General features: G+C 35.8%; 1 protein-coding gene across 1 annotated transcript in view; it reads left to right on the top strand.

The window, feature by feature from the left end:
- The window catches only part of Hectd2 (HECT domain E3 ubiquitin protein ligase 2), a 70,866-nt gene that overhangs the window by 24,489 nt on the left and 25,401 nt on the right, over positions 1-20,976 (top strand). The window contains exons 3-8 of the mRNA XM_027939964.2: positions 2,258-2,396; positions 3,078-3,180; positions 3,570-3,659; positions 17,700-17,764; positions 19,184-19,229; positions 20,559-20,668. Of these exons, the coding sequence (XP_027795765.2) occupies positions 2,258-2,396; positions 3,078-3,180; positions 3,570-3,659; positions 17,700-17,764; positions 19,184-19,229; positions 20,559-20,668 (553 nt within the window). The remainder of the gene's footprint in view (positions 1-2,257; positions 2,397-3,077; positions 3,181-3,569; positions 3,660-17,699; positions 17,765-19,183; positions 19,230-20,558; positions 20,669-20,976) is intronic.

The following is a 20,976-nucleotide window of genomic DNA, read 5'->3' as shown; positions in this document are numbered from 1 at the left end:
ATTTTGTGGATTTTTTTTAAATCTCCCTACTTTGCTACTTCAAATTATGTGTCTGTAGATTCTTTTGGATTTGCCTGTGTCTATAACATATCATTTGCAAGTGACAGTGTTATTTCCTCTTTTCTAATCCTGTGTCTCTAATATATTTTTTATGTGCAAACTCAGATCTCCAGAGCAGTATTGAATGAAAGTGCTGATTGTATGCTTTTTCTTTTCTTTTTTTTTTTAATACTGGAGATTGAACCCAGTGACAATTAAACCTAAGTCACATCCCAAGTCCTTTTTATTTTTTATTTCGAGATAGGGTCTTGTTAAATTGCTGAGGCTAGCCTTTAACATGCTACCCTCCTGAGTTGCTAGGATTACAGGTGTGTGCCATCAGGCCTAGCATTATTTATTTATTTTCTTCGTCTTGTTTAAAAGGGAATGATTATAATATTTTCTCATTAATTATGATGATTTTCTGAGGCTAATTTTGTAACTTTCAAATAGAAGAGTTTTAAAAACAAAATTTCACAAAATAGAGTAGTTTGTGGTTTATTTTCTCAATTGAAATGCCAAAAAACTAGAATTAATAAAAGAAATTTGAGGATAGTGGTTTTAAAATGTTTTAATAGATTCTTAATCTAAGGTTAAATAAATTAAACCTGAAGTTTTCAGAAATAACAGCTATAAGAATGCTGCATCATAATTTATGGAATAAAGCTATACTTAAGTCATAGCCTTTAATGTTTTCAGTATGAAATAAAGGAAGGAAAATTCATGAAATAAATAACTTCCTGTGTTGGGTTGCTTCATTTAAAATCATGGGCATCATTTACATCAAAATTAGCTGATAAAATGTCCACATAAACCCTAAAAGATAAGAAGGACAATCACCAAAACTCTTAAGTTTTCCATGTGTTACCATCTGGGCAGGAGGCATCAGAAGAAAGCACAAGGGCTGTGTTTTGGTGGACCTTAAAACAGGAAAGCTTTAGAATAAATGAAAGACATCCACTGGGAAGTTCAGGAGAATGATTTGAGAACAAAGGCTGAAACCAGACATGATTTTGTCAAGAGCAGGAGAATGCAGAAGTCTCATGCTGAGGTCTAAAGGAAGCAGTGAAACCCGTGATAATTCTCCAGACTAACTAGTGCTTCTTTCCAGTTAGGGTCCCATACAGAGCTTAGAGTAAATTTTGAGCAGCACAAGGACAATGGAGTTTAAAGAAAGAAGATACCTGAATGAAAGTGGAAGGAGGGACATAGGGTATGGAAATCTCAGAAAGCAAAGCCATTATATATTTGAATTCTATATTTTTTTAAAAAAAAGGTAAACCTGGTTCTTAAAGTTTGGAAATAATGTTTACAAATAAAAATTAATGAAAGAATCATGGTCAAATTATATAATTTTGAATTACAAAATTTTATTATGATAAAGTGAATAAGGAACTAAGTTAACAGCCATTCAGACAGTAAAAGCACACGGAAATGCATGCCACAAAAATGGAAGAAAAATCCTATTTCAAAATCCACCAAAATACATTAAGAATATGATATAATGCTTGAAAGAATAACATAAATCAGAATTATAAAAAAAAAACTCAGAGATAAGGGGAGAGATTAAAAGAAAGAATTAGAAATATTTTTTAAAATTAGAAATAAACCAAAAGGTATAGAAAAACAGCTGGGAATGATTTAGCTCAGTGGTTCTGCAAGGAGCACTTTCCTAGCATGCCTTATAATTACTCATTAAGCCATACATTTGTTTCGAGATTTTTTTTCTCTGTATTTGTTTTATTTTACAATTAATAGGTTATGAAATGTAAGGAAAGGGCAAACAGCACATTGTCAAATATTTCCAAAAAATATTTTAAAATGTCATGCTAATTGATAAGAAAATGCTAATGCTCCAACAAAGAATTGCAGAGGACATACATTAAAAAGCCTATAAACATTAAATGTTGAGCCTCACTAATGTATTCCTTAAAAGACAACTTTTAGGTGAGGAAGGAGAAAGGGAAAAGCTTTATATTAAATACATACCTCAAAGTAAAGTATGGCCTCATAGCTATTGTGAAAGAGGGTGGGGATAAGCCCATGTATACTTCACTTAGTAAGTACACTTCACTTTGATAGTTTTTTCTGTTACATTATCCCAGAATGAATACAATACAAAATAGTTTGCTTTCTGTTCATGTTGAATTAGCCTGGGATTTTTTTAATGGAAAGATTTTGTAACTAATAATATTGAATGCTTTCTTATACTTCACAGTGAGAGACCTACCACCAATTTGCCTTGATGTTAGACAAAAGCAGCGTATCCCTATAGATACATTATCATCTGAAATGAAGGCCCCAGTCCTTACAGAACCTATCCTTCCTACCCAGCCCAAAACTATGAAAGACTTTCAGTAAGTTTTAATTCACTCTTACATATAGACGTATTGTCATCTGCATGTCAGGACTTTATTTAACTTCTTTGTGTGAGAAATTAGTTGAACTTGTGCATCATTATGAGCTATTAGCCAAGAAAGAAGACATAGAAGACTAGATGTCTCAAGTGGAAGGTGAAAACCAATGTATGAATAACAGGATAACAGGTTACGGTTAAATATGTTGTAGCAAAAGAAAGGAAACACTTAAGAAAGAGAATAGGAGTCAAAATAGGCAAAAATAAATAAATAAGTATGGTGATAAACTAATAAAATGTTATCATTTAAAAAAATAATTCAGCTACTATGCAAAGTGTTATAAAATATGTCACTATTCAGAAAACCAAAATGCATAATTTGAAAAACTTGATGGGAATGAGAAAGCAGAGACACAGAGTGTAAACAAAACCTCCATAAGTTTTATTATGAAGGAGAGGAAAGAGAGTAACTAATTAAAGGGTCATGTCAAGAATAAACTATTTTTTAAAGTAGATGAATGCGAAACTTAACAAACTATGTTAACTAACTGGAACAGATTTTTTTATTCTATTTCAGTATTTTAAATTGCATGTTTGGTGACACACATTTGTAAAAAGGAATGCTGTGACTATCTGAATAATATTTCTATCTATGTATGATTAATATGTGTTTTCATTTTAGGGAAGATGTAGAAAAAGCTAAGTCATCAGGAGATTGGAAAACAGTACATGATTTTTATCTCACAACATTTGATTCTTTCCCTGGATTAAATGCTATATTTAAGGTAATAATACATACAACACATTTTTAATTCATTATTAATTTTGAATTTTCCCAAAAAGGTATGGCAGAATTACCTCATTTTCTACCCAATATTGATTTAAACAACTTTATAGCAAGCATATATATGTATTGATTTTTAAATTATATGTATTACATATTTATTTGTACTAGTGTTAAAGTTTGACCCAGTTCTTTGATTTTCAAAAAAAAAGAAAGTTATTGAAACAGTTCTTAGGTATTCGTTTTTTATTTTCAGCAATTTTGCCCTAATAGTTCGTTTTTATCATCAGACCACAAAATAGAAAACTTCAAGGAAAAGTATGGTGCAAATATTACCAAGAGTGGTTCTTAATGTGTTATATAAACTTAAATCTTTAATTGAATTTGCAGAAAGATGCCACTGCCTCATTTAATACCATTGAAGACTCTGGGATTAATGCTAAATTTGTGAATGCTGTATATGATGCTTTACTTAATACTGTGAGTATTATTTATGGGAATATTTAAATAATATAATTCTATGTCTCTTCTTTTTTTCTGTTTTTTCTTTTGATTTTTTTTTATCTTTTATTGATTTTATTTTTTTTAAATACATGACAGCAGTGGAATGCATTACAATTGTTATTACACATACAGAGCACAATTTTTCATATTTCTGTATATAAAGGATATTCACACCAATTGATGCCTTTATACATGTACTTTGTTGTTGTTTTTTTGCATTATAATTCTTTTTTTTAATTTTTGTTGTTGGTTGTTCAAAATATTACATAGTTCTTGATGTATCATATTTCACACTTTGATTCAAGTGGGTTATGAACTCCCATTTTTACCCCGTATACAGATTGCAGAATCACATCAGTTACACATCCATTGATTTACATATTGCCATACTAGTGTCTGTTGTATTCTGCTGCCTTTCCTATCCTCTACTATCCCCCCTCCCCTCCCCTCTTCTCTCTCTACCCCCTCTACTGTAATTCATTTCTCCCCCTTGTATTTTTTTCCCTTTCCCCTCACTTCCTCTTGTAATTTTGTATAACCCTGAGCGTCTCCTTCCATTTCCATGGAATTTCCCTTCTCTCTCCCTTTCCCTCCCACCTCTCATCCTATTTAATGTTAATCTTCTTCTCATGCTCTTCGTCCCTACTCTGTTCTTAGTTACTCTCCTTATATCAAAGAAGACATTTGGCATTTGTTTTTTAGGGATTGGCTAGCTTCACTTAGCATAATCTGCTCTAATGCCATCCATTTCCCTGCAAATTCTATGATTTTTGTCATTTTTTAATGTAGAGTAATACTCCATTGTGTATAAATGCCACATTTTTTTTTTCCATTCGTCTATTGAAGGGCATCTAGGTTGGTTCCACAGTCTTGCTATTGTGAATTGTGCTGCTATGAACATCGATGTAGCAGTGTCCCTGTAGCATGCTCTTTTTAGGTCTTTAGGGAATAGACCGAGAAGGGGAATAGCTGGGTCAAATGGTGGTTCCATTCCCAGCTTTCCAAGAAATCTCCATACTGCTCTCCAAATTGGCTGCACCAATTTGCAGTCCCACCAGCAATGTACAAGTGTACCCTTTTCCCCACATCCTCGCCAGCACTTGTTGTTGTTTGACTTCATAATGGCTGCCAATCTTACTGGAGTGAGATGGTATCTTAGGGTGGTTTTGATTTGCATTTCTCTGACTGCTAGAGATGGTGAGCATTTTTTCATGTACTTGTTGATTGATTGTATGTTCTCCTCTGAGAAGTGTCTGTTCAGGTCCTTGGCCCATTTGTTGATTGGGTTGTTTGTTATCTTATTGTCTAATTTTTTGAGTTCTTTGTATACTCTGGATATTAGGGCTCTATCTGAAGTGTGAGGAGTAAAGATTTGTTCCCAGGATGTAGGCTCCCTATTTACCTCTCTTATTGTTTCTTTTGCTGAGAAAAAACTTTTTAGTTTGAGTAAGTCCCATTTGTTGATTCTAGTTATTAACTCTTGTGCTATGGGTGTCCTATTGAGGAATTTGGAGCCCAACCCCACAGTATGTAGATCGTAGCCAACTTTTTCTTGTATCAGATGCCGTGTCTCTGATTTGATATCAAGCTCCTTGATCCATTTTGAGTTAACTTTTGTGCATGGCGAGAGAAAGGGATTCAGTTTCATTTTGTTGCATATGGATTTCCAGTTTTCCCAGCACAATTTGTTGAAGATGCTATCCTTCCTCCATTGCATGCTTTTAGCCCCTTTATCAAATACAAGAAAGTTGTAGTTTTGTGGATTGGTTTCTGTGTCCTCTATTCTGTACCATTGGTCCACCCGCCTGTTTTGGTACCATTTCCATGCTGTTTTTGTTACTATTGCTCTGTAGTATAGTTTGAAGTCTGGTATCTCTATACCGCCTGATTCACACTTCCTGCTTAGCATTGTTTTTGCTATTCTGGGTCTTTTATTTTTCCATATGAATTTCATGATTGCTTTCTCTATTTCTACAAGAAATGCCGTTGGGATTTTGATTGGCATTGCATTAAACCTATAGAGAACTTTTGGTAATATCGCCATTTTGATGATGTTAGTTCTGCCTATCCATGAACAGGGTATATTTTTCCATCTTCTAAGATCTTCTTCTATTTCTCTCTTTAGGGTTCTGTAGTTTTCATTGTATAAGTCTTTCACCTCTTTTGTTAGGTTGATTCCCAAGTATTTTTTTTTTTTTGAAGATATTGTGAATGGAGTGGTTGTCCTCATTTCCATTTCAGAGGATTTGTCGCTGATATACAGGAATGCCTTTGATTTATGCGTGTTGATTTTATATCCTGCCACTTTGCTGAATTCATTTATTAGCTCTAATAGTTTCTTTGTAGAGCCTTTTGGGTCTGCTAGGTATAGAATCATGTCATCTGCAAATAGTGATAATTTAAGTTCTTCTTTTCCTATTTTTATGCCTTTAATTTCTTTCGTCTGTCTAATTGCTCTGGCCAGTATTTCGAGACCTGTGTTGAACTGAAGTGGTGAGAGAGGGCATCCTTGTCTTGTTCCAGATTTTAGAGGGAATGCCTTCAATTTTTCTCCATTCAGAATGATGCTAGCCTGAGGCTTAGCATAGATTGCTTTTACAATATTGAGGTATGTTCCTGTTATCCCTAGTTTTTCTAGAGTTTTGAACATAAAGGGATGCTGTACTTTGTCGAATGCTTTTTCTGCATCTATCGAGATGATCATATGGTTCTTATTTTTAAGTCTATTGATGTGGTTAATAACATTTATTGATTTCCGTATATGGAACCAGACTTGCATCCCAGGGATGAATCCTACTTGATCATGGTGCACAATTTTTTTGATATGTTTTTGTATCCGATTCGCCAGAATTTTATTGAGGATTTTTGCATCTAGGTTCATTAGAGATATTGGTCTGTAGTTTTCTTTCTTTGAAGTGTCTTTGTCTGGTTTAGGAATCAGGGTGATGTTGGCCTCGTAGAATGAATTTGGAAGTTCTCCCTCTTTTTCTAGTTCCTGAAATAGCTTGAACAGTATTGGTATTAGTTCCTCTTTAAAGGTTTTGTAAAACTCTGCTGTATACCCATCCGGTCCTGGGCTTTTCTTAGTTGGTAGTCTTTTTTTTTTTTTTTTTAAATATTTATTTTTTAGTTTTCGGCGGACACAACATCTTTGTTTGTATGTGGTGCTGAGGATCAAACCCGGGCCACACGCATGCCAGGTGAGCGCGCTACCGCTTGAGCCACATCCCCAGCCCATTAGTCTTTTGATGGTTTCTTCTATTTCCTCAATTGATATTGGTCTGTTTAGGTTGTCTATATCCTCCTGACTCAATCTGGGCAGATCATATAACTTAAGAAATTTATCGATGCCTTCACTATCTTCTATTTTATTGGAGTATAAGGATTCAAAATAATTTCTGATTATCTTCTGTATTTCTGAAGTGTCTGTTGTGATATTGCCTTTTTCATCCCGTATGCTAGTAATTTGAGTTCTCTCTCTTCTTCTCTTTGTTAGCATAGCTAAGGGTCTGTCGATTTTATTTATTTTTTCAAAGAACCAACTTTTAGTTTTGTCAATTTTTTCAATTGTTTCTTTTGTTTCGATTTCATTAATTTCAGCTCTGATTTTAATTATTTCTTGCCTTCTACCTCTTTTGCTGTTGTTTTGCTCTTCTTTTTCTAGGATTTTGAGATGAAGTATGAGATCATTTATTTGTTGGTTTTTTCTTTTTTTAAGGAATGAACTCCAAGCAATGAATTTTCCTCTTAGAACTGCTTTCAATGTGTCCCATAGATTCCGATATGTTGTGTCTGTGTTTTCATTTATCTCTAAGAATTTTTTAATTTCCTCCTTGATGTCTTCTATAACCCATTGACCATTCAGTAACCTATTGTTCATTCTCCAAGTGATGCATGATTTTTCCTTCCTTCTTTTATCGTTGATTTTCAGTTTCATTCCATTATGATCAGATAAGATGCATGGTATTATCTCTACTCCTTTATATTGTCTAAGAGTTGCCCTGTGACATAATATATGATCTATTTTTGAGAAGGATCCATGTGCTGCTGAGAAAAAAGTGTAACTGCTTGATGTTGGGTGGTATATTCTATATATGTCAATTAAGTCTAGGTTATTAATTGTGTTATTGAGTTCTATAGTTTCCTTATTCAACTTTTGTTTGGAAGATCTGTCCATTGGTGAGAGAGGTGTGTTGAAGTCTCTCATGATTATTGTATGGTGGTCTATTAGACTCTTGAACTTGAGAAGAGTTTGTTTGATGAACATAGCTGCACCATTGTTTGGGGCATATATATTTATGATTGTTATGTCTTGTTGGTGTATGGTTCCCTTGAGCAGTTATGTAGTGTCCCTCATTATCCCTTTTGATTAACTTTGGCTTGAAATCTATTTTATTTGATATGAGTATGGACACTCCTGCTTGTTTCCGAAGTCCATATGAGTGATATGATTTTTCCCAACCTTTCACCTTTAGTCTATGTATGTCTTTTCCTATCAAATGCGTCTCCTGTAGGCAGCATATTGTTGGGTCTTGTTTTGTGATCCATTCTACTAGCCTGTGTCTCTTAATTGGTGAGTTTAAGCCATTAACATTTAGGGTTATTATTGAGATATGGGTTGTTCTTCCAGCCATATTTGTTTATTTCTGTTACTAAACATGGTTTGTTTTCCTCTTTGATTATTTTTCCCCCCTTTACTGTCCTACCTCCCACTGTTGGTTTTCATTGTTATTTTCCATTTCCTCTTCCTGTAATGTTTTGCCGAGGATGTTTTGAAGAGATGGTTTTCTAGCTGCAAATTCTTTTAACTTTTGTGTATCGTGGAAGGTTTTAATTTCATCTTCATCCTGAAGCTTAATTTCGCTGGATACACAATTCTTGGTTGGAACCCATTTTCTTTCAGTGTTTGAAATATGTTATTCCAGGATCTTCTAGCTTTCAGAGTCTGTGTTGAAAGATCAGCTGTTATCCTGATTGGTTTACCCCTAAATGTAATCTGCTTCCTTTCTCTTGTAGCTTTTAAAATTCTCTCCTTATTCTGTATGTTGGGCATCTTCATTATAATGTGTCTAGGTGTGGATCTCTTATGATTTTGCACATTCGGCGTCCTGTAGGCTTCTAGGATTGGGATTCTGTCTCATTCTTCAAGTCTGGGAAGTTTTCTCATATTATTTCATTGAATAGATTGCTCATTCCTTTGGTTTGGACCTCTATACCTTCCTGTATCCCAGTGACTCTTAAGTTTGGTCTCTTTATGTTATCCCATATTTCTTGGATGTTCTGCTCATGGTTTCTTAACAGTCTTGCTGAGCTGTCTATGTTCTTTTCAAGTTGAAATACTTTGTCTTCATTGTCTGATGTTCTGTCTTCTAAGTGTTCTACTCTGCTGGTAGTATTCTCAATTGAGTTTTTAAGTTGGTTTATTGCTTCCTGCATTTCTAGGATTTCTGTTTGTTTTTTATAACCTCTATCTCCCTGTATAGTTGATCTTTTGCTTCTTGGATTTGTTTATGTAATTCATTATCGAAGTGATCTTTCATTGTCTGATTTTGCTGTCTAATGTCTTCCTTGAGACTCCAGATCATCTGAAGCATGTATATCCTGAATTCTTTATCTGATATTCCATCTGCTGCAGCTATTACCTCTTCTAAAGTCGAGTTGACCTGCATTGCTTGTGGTCCTTTCTTTCCTTGTCTTTTCATACTGTTTGTGTTTCTTTCTGCTTGGTGAAACTGTTGTGTTATTGAATTTTCCCCCTATATATTTATATTGCTCTTGTATAGTTGAAAAGTCTCCCTTGCAGGTGCGGGCGGCGGCTGTGCTCCTTCTCCAATTGGGGTGATCTGTCTACCACGCTGACAGGCCGCTGGGCCTGTTCTGCCGGTCGGTCGCAGGTCTGCCTACCTTGCAGGCGCGGGCGGCGGCTCTGCTCTGCCCTTACTCCAATTGGGGTGACGTGTCTACCACGCCGGCGGGTCGCTGGGCCTGTTCCTGGCGCGGGCGGTGGCTCTGCTCTGCCCCTACTCCAATTGGGGTGACGTGTCTACCATGCCGGCAGGTCGCTGGGCCTGTTCCGCCGGTCGGTCACAGTTCTGCCTACCTTGCAGGCACGGGTGGCGGCTCTGCTCTGCCCCTACTCCAATTGGGGTGACGTGACTACCACGCCAGCGGGCCACTGGGCCTGTTCCGGGCACGGGCGAAGGCTCTGCTCTGCCCCTACTCCAATTGGGGTGACGTGACTACCACGCTGGCGGGCCGCTGGGCCTGTTCCGGGCGCCGGCGGCGGCTCTGCTCTGCCCCTACTCCAATTGGGGTGATGTGTCTACCACGCCGGCAGGCCGCTGGGCCTGTTCTGCTGGTCGGTCGCAGGTCTGCCTACCTTGCGGGCACGGGCGGCGGCTCTGCTCTGCCCCTACTCCAATTGGGGTGACGTGTCTGCCACGCTGGCAGGCCACTGGGCCTGTTCTGCCGGTCGGTCGCAGGTCTGCCTACCTTGCGGGCGCGGGTGGCGGCTCTGCTCTGCCCCTACTCCAATTGGGGTGACGTGACTACCACACCAGTGGGCCGCTGGGCCTGTTCCGGGCGCGGGCAAAGGCTCTGCTCTGCCCCTACTCCAATTGGGGTGACGTGTCTACCACGCCGGCAGGCCGCTGGGCCTGTTCTGCTGGTCGGTCACAGGTCTGCCTACCTTGCGGGCACGGGCGGCGGCTCTGCTCTGCCCCTACTCCAATTGGTGTGACGTGACTACCACGCCAGCGGGTCGCTGGGCCTGTTCCGGGTGCGGGCGACGGCTCTGCTCGGCCCCTACTCCAATTGGGGTGACATGACTACCACGCCAGCGGGTCGCTGGGCCTGTTCCAGGTGCAGGCGGCGGCTCTGCTCGGCCCCTACTCCAATTGGGGTGACGTGACTATCACGCCGGCGGGTCGCTGTGCCTGTTCTGGGTGCGGGTGGCGGCTCTGCTCTGCCCCTACTGCAATTGGGGTGTTGTGACTACCATGCCGGCGGGTCGCTGGGTCTGTTCCGGGCGCGGGCGGCGGCTCTGCTCTGCCCCTACTCCAATTGGGATGACATGTCTACTGCGTCGGCAGGCCGCTGGGCCTGTTCCGCCGGTCGGTCACAGGTCTGCCTACCTTGCGGGCACGGGCGGCGGCTCTGCTCTTCCCCTACTCCAATTGGGGTTACGTGACTACCACGCCAGCGGGTCACTGGGCCTGTTCCGGGTGCGGGCAGCGGCTCTGCTCCTCTATATCTCTTCTGTAGTTCAAGTAAAGCCACATAAACATTGGAAAAGTCATCTTGTAGAATGATTACATAGAAACTCTGATATAATTTTATAGTAAATATACTTGGAATTCTCAGAAATTTTAGGTTATTTTATTCTCTTATTTTTCTAATTAACTAAGAACTAAAATAAAATACTTTTACATGCAGTCTTTGTTTAGAAACTAAAATACTTTTACATGCAGTCTTTGTTTAGAAACTAAAATACTTTTACATGCAGTCTTTGTTTAGAAAGGCTTGTGAATAGCATGCTTCACTGATTCAGGAAAAGAAGGTAAGTAAGTTATTTGATTGTATTGGAATTGTACTGTTAGATCAGTGTTTCTCAAACTTTAGCATGTATCAGTCATAAAAGTGCTTTCTATAATTCAGAGTTTCAGACTCTGTAGGTCCTGGATAGAACACAAGAATTTTCATTTGTAACAGGTTCCTAGGGTATATTGGTGCTCCTGATCCAGGGATGACATTTTGAGAATCCCAAAGCTGTAGTATGTGAAAAATTGATATCTTTTCAGTCCATCAGCATGATATATCCCTCCAGTTACGTTCAATTACTCTCTAAGTAGAGTTTTGAATTTTCTTCTGGGTAGAGATTTACACATTTCTTGTTACGTTTATTTCTAGGTACTCGATTTTTTGATGCTACTATACTTTCAGTTTTTAGCTGTAACTAATATATGGCAATACTTTTATGTATTTATCTGGTTACCTTGCTAAATTCACTCATTAATTCTAATAGTACATCAGTAAATTTACTTTGATTTTCTATGTACACAATCATATCATTTGTGGAGAATGATAAATTTTTATCTCTTTCAGTTCTTATATCTTGAATGGATGTTGTACATTTTGCCTTATTGCACTGATTAATATCTCTTGTCTAATCCCTTATAAAAGAATTAGTAGCAGACTTCTTTGTCTACTCCCAATCTGAATACCTCATTGTTAAATATATGAAATGTGTACTTAACATTCTTTGTCACCAAAGCAGTAGAATAACTTTACATATTCATCAAATTCAATAAAAATTTTGCAAAACCTTTATCAAGTATTAGCAATATTATGTAAAAATTAGAATTTTTATATCCTGATGAGGTGAATATAAATTGGTACAATCACTTTTGAAAAACTACTTGGTATTATATACATCACTAAACATATGCATGCACTGTGACCCAGTAGTTCTACCCCTGTGTACACTTTTATGACATATTTTGACTTGGAATGATATTAATGTTTTCTGTACACTAAAAAAAACCAAATATATAGACATTGGAGGGAAACCTTCTGAGATATAAACAAAAATTTAAAAATATATTTCAAATAAGTAATCCTAACTATACTTTGAATACTATGCCATATATTTTTTTAAAACTCAGCAAGATAACTTTTAACCACAGTATTTTAAACTAAAGATCTTAAATTTAAAGATACCAAAAAAGCTCAAAATTGTAAACTATAATCTTCAGCTTTTCTTGTTCATTTGTTTGTTTGTTTCCTCACTGGTATGGGTTAATTTTCTGTGTATTATTGAACTAAACAAATAAGTAAATATATTTAAGATGCTGACTGTTGTGTTTCTCACTTTTAGAGAAGGGAGATACAAATGTGGAAATCTGGCATGGAAGAATGCTAAAAATAACTATGGTTGTTGAATTGAAATTGGAGATATCATGATGACCTGGTGGTTTTTAATAGATTTAAATGCACACACACACATTTAAATATATTAAAATTTAATAGCCCTATGTACTGAAAAGACCAGGAACAATAACACCCCACTAGCAGTGAGCACTTCAGCATATATATCTTTACATGTAAATACCATTCCCACTGAAAGGAATTAGAGTTCACTAGAGAAATAGCTAATTTCATAACTAATGCAGGAAAGCACAGATGAACCTATAGCATCTGGTTTCTCACCATTAATTATGATGTTAGCTGTAGGTTTCTTATAGATTCTACTTATCAAATTGAGAAAAATCTTTATTCCTAATTTTCTGATAGTTTTATCATGAACTTGTGTTGGATTTTTGTAAAGTAATTCATTTGTATGGTTGTAATCATACGTTTTTTTCTTCAGTTTGTTGATAAAATTAATTAAATAAATTGATTCTTAAGTTTTAAACCTGCCCTGCATCCCTGGAATAAATACCGCGTGGTAGTGGTGAATAATTCTTCTTTTTATACAGTTTTGATTCAATTTGCTAATATTTTGCAAAGTGTTTTGCATCTATGTTCATGAGAGATGGTCCATAATTTTTCTTTTTTGTGATATCTTTCTCTGATGTAAGTATTAGAGTATTACTGGAAGTATTCCCTCTGCTGCTATTTTCGGGGAGAAATTGTGAAGAATTGATATCATCTCATCCTTAAATGTTTGATAGAATTTACCAATAAAACCATATGGGCCTGGTGCTTTCTGTTTTTGAAGTTTGTCAATTATTCATTCTGTTAGGCCTACTAGGTACAGGCCTATTCAGATGGTTGGTTTCTCCTGGTGTGAATTTTGGTTTATGTGTCATTCAAGAACACATCTAGGTTTTCAAATTTATAGGCATGGACTTACTCATAATAGTCTTTTATTATCCTTTTAAAGTTCTTGTGATCAGAAATAATGATCCTTTTTTTCATTTCAGTTAAAAGTAATTAAGGTGTTCTCTCTTCCTTTCTTGATTTGTTTGGCCAGAAGTTTATCAATTTCACTGAGGCATTTTTTTTTGGGGGGGGGCGGGGGGAATCTAAATTTTTTGTTTGTTTTATGACAGCAAAATCCATTTTTGACACAATTATACAAAAATAGAATATATCTTGTTCTAGTTAAGAGTCCCATTCTTATGGATGTACATGATAGTGGAATTCACTATGTTGTTTTCATATATGTACATGGAGAATTGTGTCAGATTCATTCCACTGTCTTTTCTTTGCCTATACCCCCTCCCTTCCCTTCATTCCCTATTACTGAAGTCTTTTTAAATAAACATCTAAATATTTGATTTTGCTGCATTTTGAATTTTGATTTTCCCTTATAGTTCCATTTTCAATTTGATTGATTTCTGCTTTTATTATGTCTTTTCTTCTATTTACTTTGAATTTATTTTGTTCCTTTTAATTTTAGATCTTACTTTTCTTCTAATATGTCCAGTCTATACCTTTCCTTCTGAGAACTCTTTTTGCTATATCCCACTAATTTTAATAATGTTTGTATTTTTTTTTACAAAGGTAAACATAAGCTTACCATATGATCCAGCAGTTGTGCTTCTAGATATTTAGAGTTGAGAACTTATGTTCACCAAAAAAAACTACATGCAAATGTTCATAGCAGCTTTATTCATAATTGTCAAATTTAGAAGCAACCAAAATGTCAGGTGGGTAAGTGGATAAGCACATTGTGGTACATTTATATTATGAAATACTGTTCAACAGTATAAAAAATAAGCCACCAAACTGCAAAAAGACATGTGGAAACCTTAAATACATATTGCTAAGTGCAATAAGCTGGTCTTAAAAGACTACACACTAAATTATTCCAATGGAAGAGACAGGAGTTTGATGCAGAAAGAGGAAGGAGGGATGAGTGGTAAAACTATTCTAAATGGTACTACAATGACAGATAACATGACATTAGGCATTTGTCAAAATCTATAGAATAATCACTACAAAAAGTGAACCCACATGTAAACTATTGATCTTAGTTAATAATAATGTATTAAATATTGGTTCATTAATTATTACAAATGTTCCACACTAATGCACAATACTAAGGAAAACTATGTAAAGGATTGGGGAGGGTATGTATGATAACTACTTTTTGCACAACTTTTCTGTAAACCTAAGACTGCTCTAAAAAAAAAATTCTGTTACAAATAAAGAAAATGATGTGAGTATGTCACAGAGCCAGCTTGCCCCAAAGGCCAAATCTGAGACAATTTGCTATTAAAATTATAATAATGAATTAAACCACTGGGTGAAATAAGAATCTTTGAGTCTATACTGATAATAAATGATAGATAGATGATGTAGATAGATAAATGTAGAATAAAGGAAAGAAATGTGAACTAATAAATGTAAAAATAATAATAAAGTTTAAAAATTAAGATTTGCAACCATTTTAGTAAGAATTTATTCAGTTGTTATCTTAACCAGTTAATTAAATCACCAAACTGGCAATTGGCATCAAGTGCTTCCCTATGTGATACACTTAGATGCAACATTTATAAGTCTTCTTGCCAAAAATGTACTCATGCTAAAAATAACAGAAAAATCCCAAGTTTGGAGATAGTCAGCAAAACAAATGACATAAACTCTTAAAATGTCAGCATCTTGAAAGACCAAAAACAAACAAACACAAAAACATACAAATACACACACACACACACACACTCAGTAGCAGGTTTGAAATATAGTTCTCTTGGTGAATAGGGAGGTAAATGAACTAGGGAAATGTATGAATGTTAGTAGTATTGAGTGTCTTTTTTAGATTCATGATCATAAACTTTGTGCAATCAAGACATTTGTTTGATCTTTATTCTACAACCTTCTATTGCTCAGGGAGACACTAAATAAGTGGTTGAGCAAGAGTAGTGTTTGCCTTGTGGGTATGAAGTATCACTGTTAGCAGAGGAAAAGAAAGGAATGATACTTTAAACACACAAATACACACAGAGTAAGAGACCAGGTGAATGTTGACAAATGTGTCTTAGAAGTCATGGTTTTTAAATAAATCCATAATAAGTGCTCATGGGTGCTTTTTTGCCTTTTTCATATAATAACATAGCTCACAAATGCCGCAGTTCAGCTGCAGCAAAATAACCGGGGGGTGACGAACAACTTGTGTAGACTGATACAGCAGGAGTAGGAGCTGTTTATTGCAGGACAGGAGCAGTAGTTATCCATTCCACACAGCTTATCTAATTAGCATAAACTAGATACATCAGTCAACCAATAAGGAATCTCCACACTTAATGGCTCCCTGGTGTTACTTCACAAACCACTCCCTCTGGCATTTTGCCAGGCACCATCCAGACTTGTTTACAGACTCTAACATTTCTCTGGCAAAATGCCAGGAGCCATCCTTACTTGTTTACAGACTCTAACATTTCCCCCTTTTGTTTGATTTAAATAACGACCATAGTGGTTTTTACAGAAACACCATAAATAACCTGCTACAAACAGAAAGGGAGGATACAAAATGCCACAATACCAAGCCAATTGATGGCTCCATGCAAGAAGCCCTTGGAAAAATTATACCAGCAATGACACCGTTAGCAAAGATACCGAGTTACAATTTGTTGTAGATTACAGTTTGTTGTCTCAGTCCAGGTAAAGCAGTGTCTCAAATAGATTAACTCACAGTCCAGGTAAATCACAGTCCAGGTAAGTTCTGCAGGCAGCTAGCTTAAATCACAGTCCAGGTAAGTTCTGCTGGCAGCTAGCTTGATCCGAAGTCTCGTCCAGTTCTCAGCAACACTGGAAATTCTTCCACCTTCCTCTTCACCGGCACTGGGACGAAGGCAGGAACTCTGGATGGCTAAAGAAAATCCTGTAGTATTCCACTAAGAAAACAACCTTCTGAACAATTTAGTACATTATCTCAAGGTTTCTTTTTTTTACATTTAAAATAAGCCTTAATAGTGCTCATTACTCATTAGCTTTCAGGTGTGGGAGAACCATTGTAGCTTAGTTATTGGCGTTGAAAATGACCAAACATCAGGGACACCAGTAGCGTCTTCTGCTGGCTGTAGTGCCTGGGCAGCCCCAGATGGCCCTGGGGAGTGTCCCGGACTCAAACTGCTACTGGGCACAGGGAGCAAGAGCCTGCAAGACTGTGCCTCCAGGTCAGGTCTAGATTTGGGCTCGCGGCAGTGGAAGAGCCAGCTCCCCGGCCAGGAGGCGGGGAAGAGCCAGTTGCCGCTGCCTCTTGGAAAATCCTTGCTGCGCTGTGACCGGCTTGCACACTCGGCAGCCGCCTCTCCGCTTCACGCACCCTCCGGTAACGAAAAGTATTTAGTAATAGCCTTTTGCTGCAACTTTTTTCCTGATAATCCTTCTTCTGAACTTTCTTTTTCTTTCTGACTAGAGTTCCTGGGCTCTTATCAACACATGCCCTAACTATTCTTGGTTCCACTGGGGTGCCTTCTTCTCTTAGTAATTTACTTCTCACCCCTTCCATATTTTCATCACAAAGACAATACAATACACTGAGACAAAACAAGACACAAACATACTGTATCAATCTTTTCCATTTTCTTGAAATGGCCATTTTTCCTCTCGCCCTATCTGCCTAGGGATGAGCAGATTGCTCCCGTCCTATCTATGGACGGGCAGCTTTTTTTTTTTTCGTCACTTACCCCCGAGTGTCCCGGGACTCCCCGTAACGGGCCACCGGCTGCAGCATAACGGGGGGGGGGGGGAGTGAAATTGTTTTTCAGTTATGTAGAACAATATTTCTACATACATATTATTGATCATCAAAGGACCACCATATATATTTGTGCAGATTTACATTATACATCAAATGTATATACATTATACATCTCATTGTAATTTTATGTCATTGGTGCTCCCTAGAATTTTTACATGCAAAATGAGTCTACCTTTTCGTCCTTAGTCATCAATTCTGAATTTAGTTATTGCAACATATCTGTAAATAAAATTAACATATAAAAGTCACCTAAATAGCTATTAATAAATTAATAATTACTGTGCCTTATAATTTTCTTTCGCCTACAGCCTCAAGATATTCAGAAGACAGTATTAAAGGGAATCATTAACAGCCTATTACGAGAATGGAAAGGGTAATTATAACTAATATTTAATAAGAATAGATGATTAATTTACACATCTTATATATCTTTAGTTTATGTGAATGTATTTCACTCTCAGGAAATACTTTTGAGTTATAATTATAACATGGATGAGAAAGGAATTAAAAGCCATTTTCAACAAAACTGACATAAGATATATGAAGTCTCAGGAGGATCTGTACATAGACAGGAATGAAGAAAATCTGTGATTCTTTTAAAATTGCATATAAAAATTTTGTGTACAGATATATTTAGTTTGCAAACAATGGACGGGTACTACTCAGTAACCTAAGTGAAATAATATGCACATTATATTTAACCTTGGGCTTCCTGATAGCCAGAGAAAACTTGAGAAAATCAGTTGCTGGCCTCAGAAAGAAGAAATTTTTGTTACTTCTCAGTTAACTATCTTAGGACTGAAAAGATAAGGCTAAACTGGGAGCCAGCTATTTTGAGTATTTTAATAAAAATATCAAAAACATTGTAAAGAATCAAACCTACTCATACTACTTGTTGTATGTGCCTGATAATTCGTGTGGGTATGAATGACATTGCCAGACATATAAAGTCCTAGGTAGACCAGGCAAGGACTTGGAATTAAAGGTGATAGATTAGAAATAGATTGAGTGGATGAGAAAGAAGCACTCATCAACCTTGAGAATAACAAATGCTTTAGTATCTGAGTTTTTTCATCCAGGATCCCATGAAGGATCTTGAATTGCATCTCGTTGTCATATAGGTTAAATATATTTAATTCAGAAAGTTACTTCTGGTTATCTGTGTGAGTATCAAATGTCTTGAGCAATTGAGTAACACTAGCTTACAGAATAACAAAAGTTGTCAGTGAATTCTGATGCTGTGAAAATTCAGATTAACATGGAAAAACAATTTAAATTACTCTCTTTTCAGAGATATCCAAAATACGATTCTTTTGATTAAAATATTCTAGGTGCATTCAGAGTGTGATTTGATTTGCAGACATTTCTGTCACTTAAGGAATGAACCTATAAACACAGACATATATTCTTTAATGAATAACTATTAAATAAAGATTATCCCTTATTAAAACAAAAACACAAGAATGTAAAATTGAAGATTATTATTAGATACTTAACTATTTCCAGAGATAGTCATGATTTTTTATCTTACAAAATATTATTGCTGTCTTAGTTAACTCAGTCTTTAGATATCTTCAGAACCAGCCTAGGATAGACATAGAGTAATTTATATTCCAGCATATTAGAGATATGTTCCTGTCAGTAATAATAATGTTATGTTCACTTAAGGTTTTTGTTTTGTTTTGTTTTTTGGTTTTCTCAATTCTTACAGGAATATTTATTGGTCACTTTTAGTTAGATACCATGAGATTAAAACATTCATTATAATCAATTATGCTTGTTTCTGTTTCAGCCCACGAACAAAAGATGATCTTAGAGCATATTTCATCCTTTTACAGGTAAGAGAGAAGGAATTTAGTGAAAATTGTCTAATTCAGATCTCAGTATGTACATATGAAAGTGAAATTATATCAAATGGTAAGTATCATTTTGGTCAATGTTATTGATACTTTTTAGAGTTATAATGACTTGTAATCAATGCTGTAACAAACAAACATTCAGAAGCTAAATTATGGAGTATTAAAATTTTAATAAAGTTCTTGCCTTAGCTGCCATAGTATTCAGGCAGTACAATGGCAGTGCTTCTTCCTTCTCCTTTCAAATCATCTTTCTTCCAATTAACTTTAATGAGCTCTAAGATGTTATCTTAGCAGCATACTATACTCATTTTATTCTTTACAGTTCATAAAAATTGTTCATGTATATTAATTTGTTTAAAGGTAAAAACACATTAAATAAGATATAGTGCTTATTTCAATAATGCAATGCTATAAAATCAATATTATGCCCAGTAAAAGGCAAAAAAGAGAAAGGGAGACAGAACTAAAAAGAAAAAGTGGAAAGGGAGAAAAAGTGGCTAAGAGGTAGTTAAGAAGAGAGCGCAATAAGCTCTGTTCATGATGTTCTTCTCTGGAGCCATCACTACATGAAGTTATCAAGTAGGGTCATTCCCTAATTTTGAATTGTCCTGCCAGTAAATCAGTTTTGAAAAACACATGATACTTTCTTGTTTTTCACAATTTCAGTTCATTTTTCCATTATGTTCACTTTTCACATGAAATGATGAAAAGTGCATTGTGGTAAAGCTTTACATTTTGAAGACATAAGTGGAGGTTTTGCTTAGCACTCCTTCAGTCTCCCTTTCACATTTAAAAGTTGTTAGATGCAATTATGAGATTCTCCTCTTATTCTTTGTGAGATATGCAGCTGACTCTCACAGTGGCAAAAATTTCCCAACTAGCTTTTCACTTTTTTTAGCATTTTTAAAATCAAAGAAAGGCTGAATATTTTGTTTAATTGGGTAATAGTGATTGCCAGCTTTTATGAAGGCATTGAGCTAGATGTTTTATATACACTTTCCTTTTTAAATACAACAACTCTTAAGATAGATACAATTATTCCCATTTTACAGATGAGGAAATTGACAAAGTTTAAGGAATATGTCTAAAGGTAAACTGTTAGTAAGTAGTAGAATTGGCCTCAGACTTGGATCTGTCTTAACTCCACAGTTCATGCTGTTTTCACTGTATCACAGCCTAAATCAATCTCTATTTATAACTAAATAACAGATATATTATTGTTTTAAACTATTTTATAATCTCAAATTTAGTTTCCTGAATTTTTCACTTAACTCATTTAGTGTGTTTCCTTTGACTTATCTTTTTCAGAATCCTCAATTTAATAACACATCTACGTATGTCATCTATGCTCACTTGCTACGACAGACAGCTACCTTAGTGGAAGCTGACCATCATTTCCTAGTTCACTGGTTTAAAAAGTAAATCATTCTATAATATTAAGAACTTTTGTAATCTCACAGTTTTAAATTTGATAGTAATACTTTTGTAATAAAATATATTTGAATGGCTTTAGGTCTTTAGAAATTATGCTTTTATAATTAATAATGCTAAAAAGTCAATTATAAAAATATATATAGTACTACAAAAGTGATAAGCATAAGTGTTTTTAGTGTAACTAACCATTTTGCTTGTGTAAGCTGTTGAGAATTTCCATCCACTGTTTTCAATTTTTATATAGCACATTCATATCATTGGTTTTTCATGTATCTCAAAGATGGTGACTGGT

This window comes from Marmota flaviventris, chromosome 4, assembly GCF_047511675.1.
Source record: "Marmota flaviventris isolate mMarFla1 chromosome 4, mMarFla1.hap1, whole genome shotgun sequence".
Taxonomy (NCBI): Eukaryota; Metazoa; Chordata; class Mammalia; order Rodentia; family Sciuridae; genus Marmota; species Marmota flaviventris.
Note: the sequence above shows the minus strand (reverse complement) of the source record. Positions and strands in the feature narration are given on the sequence as shown.